General features: G+C 36.2%; 1 protein-coding gene across 6 annotated transcripts in view; it reads left to right on the top strand.

Moving 5' to 3' along the window:
* Positions 1 to 8,477, top strand: part of LOC109071571 (apoptosis-resistant E3 ubiquitin protein ligase 1-like) — a 99,838-nt gene extending 91,361 nt beyond the window's left edge. For 5 of the 6 annotated variants that reach the window (XM_042774457.1, XM_042774458.1, XM_042774455.1 and 2 more), the window contains 3 exons: positions 1,123 to 1,212; positions 7,320 to 7,495; positions 7,819 to 8,477. In XM_042774457.1, the coding sequence (XP_042630391.1) occupies positions 1,123 to 1,212; positions 7,320 to 7,495; positions 7,819 to 7,921 (369 nt within the window). In that variant the 3' untranslated portion in view covers positions 7,922 to 8,477. The remainder of the gene's footprint in view (positions 1 to 1,122; positions 1,213 to 7,319; positions 7,496 to 7,818) is intronic. The other variant, XM_042774459.1, reaches the window with a different exon arrangement.
* The last annotated feature ends 249 nt before the right edge of the window (positions 8,478 to 8,726 follow it).

The raw sequence follows: 8,726 nt of genomic DNA on the forward strand, positions 1-8,726 counted from the left end.
AAAAAACTGTGCATACCGCAGAAACGGTATAATGAAAAATTTTAGTGGTTTTGAAACCGTGACTTTTCCAAACCACGGTATACCTTGAAACTGGTTATCGTCCCATGCCTAACTATGATTAAGTGTTCCCTTAATTTTTTTTAAGCAGTAGTCGTGGAACTTATGATTCTTTCAAGAAATTCTTTCATTTTAGTTTGTTCACCAAAATGATTCGTACTGATTCGTGCAGTGACCATTTCTTCATATTACACAAAATACGCCAACAGGTGGCAAAAAAGAGTGTCTTATGTGTTATGTCTTAAGTCAACGAACGTATTCACCTGTTACAAAGACTGATTTGGCTTTATTAAAATGTGTGCATAATCGCATTCAATAAATAAAGTCTAAATAAGTTGTTCGGATGAACAAAGCACAAGGTTTTCTTGCATGATTAACATTTTAATTGTTTGGTCAGACAGTTCATATAGTATATATTCATATTCATAAATCGGGGATTAAACGTGGAGTTATGTTCTGTATGCTAAATATGAAACCAAGCGTATGTGCACCTATAACTGCGCTTTGCATTTTGCGAGACTGACATGCTAAATGGCCGACTGAACCGTTTCCTCTCATTCATTTCGTTCACGAACGAGATAAGCTATGTACCAGTTCATTTCATTCACGAACGAGATGCATCAATTTATTCAACTCGTTCACGAATGACATGTACCAGTTCAGTCATTTCGTTCACGAATCTCATTCAGACTCATATGAAACTCGTTCAGTGAAGGGCGTATTCGTTCACTACATTCAACAACACTACATTCTCATACTCGAAGGCAATTGGCCCGAGGTTGAGTAATACTTTGACAGGATGAAACAGTTCACAGAGCTACCCAGTTCACCGAGCTGCGCATGCGCTGCTAATAGCGCCGCGTTGCTGTGGAGGGAGGAATTTCAGTGAACGAGAAATATGAGTCAGTGGATGAGTCTTTTTTTTTCCCCCTTTTAATGAGAAATGTCTGAAGAACAAATAATGATGTGTGCGAACATAGCCTTAGGGGATGTTTTTTTAAAGACTCCTCAAGCAAAATCGATGTTTTAAAAGTTAAAGGTATGACTGTTTTGTCTTTTTCCCAGTTGTTGATGTGTGGTACAGGAGATATTAATGTGCAAGACTTTAAAGCTCATGCTGTAATTGTTGGAGGGTCATGGCACTTCAGAGAAAAGGTAAGTGACTTGATATTAAAATAATGTATTTCATTCTTTTTTTAAAGGTATGCACCTAACATAGGTTTATACAGAAAGCATGGCATTACCAAACCCATCTTCATAAATGTTATTGTAGAAGCACAAGGTGACAGAAAACATTCAATGTAGGGTTCCCACATATTCTGAAAAACTTGGAAAAATGACACCAAATTTTCCAGTCCTGAAAAAAACGTAATACGTCCTGGAAAATCTTGCTGTTGTCCTGGAAAATTATTTAAAATATGTTTTTAATTATTTATAAATAATTGTTTTCTCTTACTCAAGAACAAAGCAATTAATGTTTGTAGCAGAAAACTTTGCATTCTGGGATGCTTACTTTTGACAGTCTGAATATTGTTGTTTCCCAATGTTCTGTCCAATGGTCGGCTTTAAGAGAAGTATTTTGAATGACGCTGCTTAGTCTTGTGTTTGCAACAGCTAGCTAACGTTATTAACTACTTCTATGTTTGCAGTGAACTGGTAAGCAGCTGCCTTACTTAACTTGAATTCAGCAACTTGCTAACTAATAATATTGTCAAACGTACTGGTACTTCTGTACCAAGTCAACACATTTTAAAAACGGAATGATCCTGGCCTTTCTGCAGCATAGGTAGTACCAAGTGCACACTCAATTCTGTGCTCACTGATAAGTGGCTGCTTTCAGATGCTCCCATGCATATTTGTGTGACTGCTCTGTGAAGAGTTCTAATGCATGAACACAATGGCCAATAAGAGATGTTTAAGTTAGATAGAATCCTCTCACTTTTGACTTGACTGTTTTTAAAGCGGTGTTTACTTTTAATGTATTATTTTTAGTAATATCATTATTAACATTAATAATGAACTCATTTATTTAATTTAATATTTTTATTTTCAAAATAAATTAAATTGTTAAATGGTTTTAGTATTTTTTGCTCATATTAAAGAACTGATTTCATAGTTAAGCCATGGCCATAAAGTGTGCATTTTTTTTAAGGTCAGACCACTAACAAGGCTTCATGCTGTGATCCCATTTTTTTCCCCAGCTAAAGTCATCTGCAGGCATCTGTTTACAAAAAACAAAACAAAAAAAAATTATACTATATTATAATATTTTTCTTTTTTTTTTGTTGTTTTAAGTTTTATTTTTCTATATGATTTTTAGTGTTTTTGTGAGGTTTGTTCTGTTTAGGAATAAACCTCAGAGTGTCACCTTTCAAAAGAGACCCAAAACCATGCATATACTCCAAATGGTTCAAGAACAGCATGCAATTTACTTTGGGTTTTAGGCAAATTTTACAGGAATGCAATAATAATTAGGGGTTGCACGACTACTGATTTCTGCTAGTCGATTTCTTATTTTAAAAATACTCGAGTTACTCAACTACTCGTGGTTCATGCTACTGTAAATGAAAAGACATTAAATAGTTCTTATCAATAAAAGCTTATTAATTCATAGCCTAATGCAACAATTACGTATGTAAATTGTCAAAACTTTATAATTATGACATTAAATATTTACATTTTGATGTAACAGTATTTGTATCTGTAACAATCACTAAATTATTCATATCTGCATTCGGATCAAACCAGGTGGAACGTTGTAGTTACTTGATAAGACCGTTATGACTATCTTTTTTTCATAGTTATCACTGAACAAGTATGCCATGTTAAACTAAAATAATTATTAATTTCTAAAAATATATTTATCATGCAAGCAGAGAGATGTCATGACAAATGTTTAGTGATCATTTGAACACAACTGAATTAATTCAATGCGCACATTTTCATTACGCAGAACTCTCTAAGCGAGTTTTTTTTTTTTACTTCACTAAACAAATGTGTGTGTGCCTGCCACGCAAACCAGCAAAAGATAAAGATGCAAACATGTAGGCCAAGTAGAAACTGTATCTGTATCTAAGTTGATTATTAGCCGAGAGAACTGGTTTGTTTTTGAAAGACTGAGACGTGCAATGTGGCTGTTTGATTGGTGAGCGCGCTGTGCTTATTCGATTCATTCGTATCAGATCATAGCCTAAGGTTTAAATCATTGCCTTTTAAATATATACAAATAATAGAACGTGTATGATGTATTATTATAGGTGATATTACTCATGCCAAGCTCTGATTTCTGAGAGATGCACGGAGAGGCAACAGCAATGCGGTGTTTGATTTGCGCTCTTTTCATTCATAAAGTTTACATTCAACTTCACACTCTATAACATTACTTTAGTGGTCTGTGTATAATATTGCGCTGATCCACTAGTTCAACTGTTATCTAGCAAACAGCAGAGTGTGCCAGCCTCAGCTAAATATTCAGGCAGAATTATTCCTTGTCCGTTATTCGTTTTTGAAGCCATTCCTCGTGCCATTCCGAATACAGTATTCGGCTTCGGGCACACCCTAATTATTACATTACATATTTAAATTTTACATGCAACATAGATAAAGTCATAGAAAGTAACAGCTACACGCAATATTGTAATCCTAAAATTCAGTCGTACTTGCAAACTCTTTGTATGCATTATGGTTAATGCATGCTCGAGTAGTCGATTGTTTCCGACAGCGCCGACTAGTGGTTGAAGTAGTCGATCACTCGACTACTCGACTAGTCTATGCAAGCCCTAATAATAATACACCACAATAATACACTAATATAATACACTAAGCATCGATATCTCTTCCATTTGTGTGCACAAATGTGCTATACTTTTAAAATAAATGTATTTTAATTTTATAGTACAGGTTCTTCTCAAAAAAATAGCATATTGTGAAAAAGTTCATTATTTTCCATAATGTAATGATAAAAATTTAACTTTCATATATTTTAGATTCATTGCACACCAACTGAAATATTTCAGGTCTTTTATTGTTTTAATACTGATGATTTTGGCATACAGCTCATGAAAACCCAAAATTCCTATCTCAAAAAATTAGCATATTTCATCATCCGACCAATAAAAGAAAAGTGTTTTTAATACAAAAAAAAGTCAACCTTCAAATAATTATGTTCAGTTATGCACTCAATACTTGGTCGGGAATCCTTTTGCAGAAATGACTGCTTCAATGCGGCGTGGCATGGAGGCAATCAGCCTGTGGCACTGCTGAGGTGTTATGGAGGCCCAGGATGCTTCGATAGCGGGCCTTAAGCTCATCCAGAGTGTTGGGGTCTTGCGTCTCTCAACTTTCTCTTCACAATATCCCACAGATTCTCTATGGGGTTCAGGTCAGGAGAGTTGGCAGGCCAATTGAGCACAGTAATACCATGGTCAGCAAACCATTTACCAGTGGTTTTGGCACTGTGAGCAGGTGCCAGGTCATGCTGAAAAACAAAATCTTCATCTCCATAAAGCTTTTCAGCAGATGGAAGCATGAAGTTGACTCCAAAATCTCCTGATAGCTAGCTGCATTGAACCTGCCCTTGATAAAACACAGTGGACCAACACCAGCAGCTGACATGGTACCCCAGACCATCACTGGACTGTGGGTACTTGACACTGGACTTCAGGCATTTTGGCATTTCCTCCTCCCCAGTCTTCCTCCAGACTCTGGCACCTTGATTTCCGAATGGCATGCAAAATTTGCTTTCATCCGAAAAAAAAGTACTTTGGACCACTGAGCAACAGTCCAGTACTGCTTCTCTGTAGCCCAGGTCAGGCGCTTCTGCCGCTGTTTCTGGTTCAAAAAAGCACACGCCAGTCCATGTGCACGGTGGCTCTGGATGTTTCTACTCCAGACTCAGTCCACTGCTTTCCGCAGGTCCCCCCCAAGGTCTGGAATCGGTCCTTCTCCACAATCTTCGCCAAGGTCTGGAATCGGTCCTTCTCCACAATCTTCGGTGGCTCTGGATCTTTTTCCTTCCCACAGACGTTCCCACTGAGGTGCTTGATACAGCACTCTGGGAACAGCATATTCGTTCAGAAATTTTCTTTCTGTGTCACCATTTTTACCCTCTCGCTTGTAGGGTGTCAATGATGGCCTTCTGGAGCGCCATGCCGCAGTCAGGTCGGCAGTCTTACCCATCATTGCGGCTCTGATGTCTCTTTTGAGTAATGAACCAGGCTGGGAGTTTTTAAAAGCCTCAGGAATCTTTTGCAGGTGTTTAGAGTTAATTAGTTGATTCAGATGATTAGGTTCAAATAGCTCGTTTAGAGAACCTTTTTCATGATATGCTAAGCCTTTTTTGAGATAGGAATTTTGGCATTTTTTTCATGAGCTGTATGCCAAAAACATCAGTATTAATACAATAAAAGACCTGAACATATTTCAGGTGGTGTGCAATGACTCTAAAATATATGAAAGTTTAATTTTTATCATTACATTATGGAAAATAATGAACTTTCTCACAATATGCTAATTTTTTGAGAAGGACCTGTATATATTTATATATAAATATATTTGTTCCCTACTAAATAATGTTTTGACAGGTAATTCTTTACATGAAAGCACAAAAAGCACTTGCTATTGCAGTCAGCTGTAGTTTGTGTGGTGTGTTCAAAAGCAGCTTTTTGGTCCAGGCACAAGACGACAACAACACTGTTGGTTTTCATCAGTTTGGTTCTGGTAGTTTATATAGACAGATTTATATAGAGTCTAGTGTCCTCCTCACTGCATATCAGGCAGGGGTAATGGGGGACATGGAGAGGCAAAAACAGAGAGGAACAGGGTACATTGCACAGAGGATTATGAACAATGTATGGACCGTGGAAGGGGACAGCAAAATATTTAAAATAACACACAAAAGCACAAACATTCTTATCAGAGCTGCAATCCCCCGCAGTTGTGCTGCCATTGAGCAAAAACCCATTTTGGGTGTATAAATCAAAGATGAGGGTTGTAATCCTAAAGTTCAGACATACAAACTCATCATTGGTGAAAAGTGACAAAGATGCAAGGCCCTTTTCTGCCATTAAGGTTTACTTGGTTGAGAAATCAGTTTTGTCATGTACCCTTTTATTTAACAACTTGAGACAACTTTATTGCTTGCTCTTGTTCTACAAAGGCAATAAGTAAACTGTATGCATGGTCAGTTCATGTTTCTTGTATGCACTTTGCTCTGTATTTTTCAAGGGCAGCTGTGCCCTGTTTGTGTGTGTGTGTATGTGTGTGTACCTACTTAACCATATTTTGGGGACAAATTGTACCCAAAAGTGAGCTAAACCTGACAAAATCTCTCATTTTCATTTGTAAAACTGGTATAAAAAAAAAAAAAAAAAAAAAAAAAAAAATTGTTAAAATGCACAAAATTACCTGTAAGGGGTAGTTTTAGGTGTAGGGCAATAGAATATATAGTTTGACTTGGCTCATTTTCTGTACTGATTAATGTATTGACTACATAGAACAAGCAGGTGTCAAACACATGGCATGCAATAGATTAGGATCACAAATATTCAGACTAAAATATGTTGTGGGCCTTTACATGTTATGAGACCGTTTATCTAAATAAGCAGTTGCTATAAGAAACGACTGTACTGCCTGCAGAGCTGGCATCAATCACATGAGCGTCCACACTGAATATGGAATCAGAGGAGGAGATTGAAGCTTTTAATGTTGCTACAACAGCTTAAAAGAGAAAAAGAAAGCAAATTAAAAGATGGGTGTATAAAGGATTTGGTGAAGAGTAGAGAAAAGCATGTGATAAAGTTCTGCAAAAACAAAGCATGTAAACAATGTCATAATTAACTACAGGCACTGTTTGGTTGTAGTTATTGATGCTCATGGGTGTATAACTAGTTATTGACTCCTAGGGGGCAGTCACTTTTTCACAGAGACATATATTTAATTTTTATATATAAATTGACAAATTTAATTAATGCATTGAACGTCTTGTGTTTTTGTTTATGACTGGTCACATTAATGCATTATAAGTTTTGCTTGAAGATATAATGACAATGAGAAAATATGGAAAATCAGCCAGAGCCAAATATTTTAACAACACTGTTTATATTTACATGATATCCAGTGTTAATTATTGTACATATTTATGATTTTTGTAAATAATAACTTGATATTGAAATGTGTTTGACTTTACAATAATATGCTGAGAAATCACAGCAGGGGATGAAAGTGTGTTAAAGTGAGCTCATCCTGATTCTTATGTTGTTTAGGTAATGAAATGGTTCTGGGCAGTGGTGTCATCCTTCACACAGGAAGAATTGGCACGTTTGTTGCAGTTCACCACTGGTTCCTCACAGCTCCCTCCTGGCGGCTTCAACACACTTTGCCCCTCCTTCCAGATCATAGCAGCTCCCACACACAGCACGCTGCCCACTGCACACACCTGGTGAGCGCACACATCAAACATCCCTGCACTTCCACGGAAGGACCAAAATCCAATTCCCAAAAATAAATGTGAAAACTATCATTTAAATTTGGCATGGTTTTATAACTAATATTTATCATAAGGTTGTTGCCATTTGATTAAAACAATAAAACATTATCTACTTAAGAAATATCATGATTTTTTTACATAATAAAAATGTTTAAATATATTAATACGTTTCTAGCAAAGTAAATATAATTTTGACAGAAGTATCTATAGGAAAAAGTTATCTTTTTTTATTTGGCTTGCATGTTTAATCCCTCCTCCTATGTTGTTCTGTTCAGTTTTAACCAGCTGTGCCTCCCAACATATGACTCCTATGAGGAACTCCACAAGCTGCTGAAGCTGGCCATCAGTGAGGGGAGTGAGGGCTTTGGGATGCTTTGAACATCAATCCAGCTCAGGCAGAAATTGTTATCTCCAAACCTCCTTTTTTCATGAACATAGTCACCCCAGTGTACTTAATGGTGTACTGTAAAGGAAGGACTTTGATCACAAGATGCCTCTGGGAGGATTCAGGAGTTATGTACATATGTATTTAAAGACTGTTCTACTAGATGAAAATGGGAAGAAAAGCAATTTTTTTCTTTCAGATAGTTTCAGATGAGAGTGCAGACAATTACATGGCCTACATAAGTATTGCATTTGACATAAAGAGAATGTTTTTTTGTTTGTTTGTTTGTTTTATGGAACATAGTAGACTAAGGGATTTTGGGAATGACTGCATACCCTCTACACTTGGGCCTTAACTGATCAGGGAAGGTTGTGTATATAACTGTGCTATTTTATTGTATGCTTTATTTATAGAGTGTGTACATTTTCCCTGTAATGTTAATTTGATATTTATGAAAAAGGAACATTATAATGTTACTGTCTTCTTCTCTCTTTTTCTTCTTCTTCCGTCTTTTGTGATTTCATTAATTATAAAATTGCTTTTCTCAGAGATGTTCATAGTGTTTCAGTTTCAACTGTTTTGGGAACAGGCATTCCAGAAATGGTTAAATGTTTGTTTCAGGCTCTTTGCTCCCTTTTTGAGCCACTTTTCATTTTGAAAAGTAATTATTAATGAGCATACTAGAAAACTACATATCAAATTTAGGTAAGGATGTCCATTTAAAGAAAAAAAAAAAGGTAGCTAGTTCTAAAATATTATTACAAAGACTCAAGATCCTACCACAAAACTACTCTTATT

Source organism: Cyprinus carpio, chromosome A17, assembly GCF_018340385.1.
Source record: "Cyprinus carpio isolate SPL01 chromosome A17, ASM1834038v1, whole genome shotgun sequence".
Classification (NCBI taxonomy): domain Eukaryota; kingdom Metazoa; phylum Chordata; class Actinopteri; order Cypriniformes; family Cyprinidae; genus Cyprinus; species Cyprinus carpio.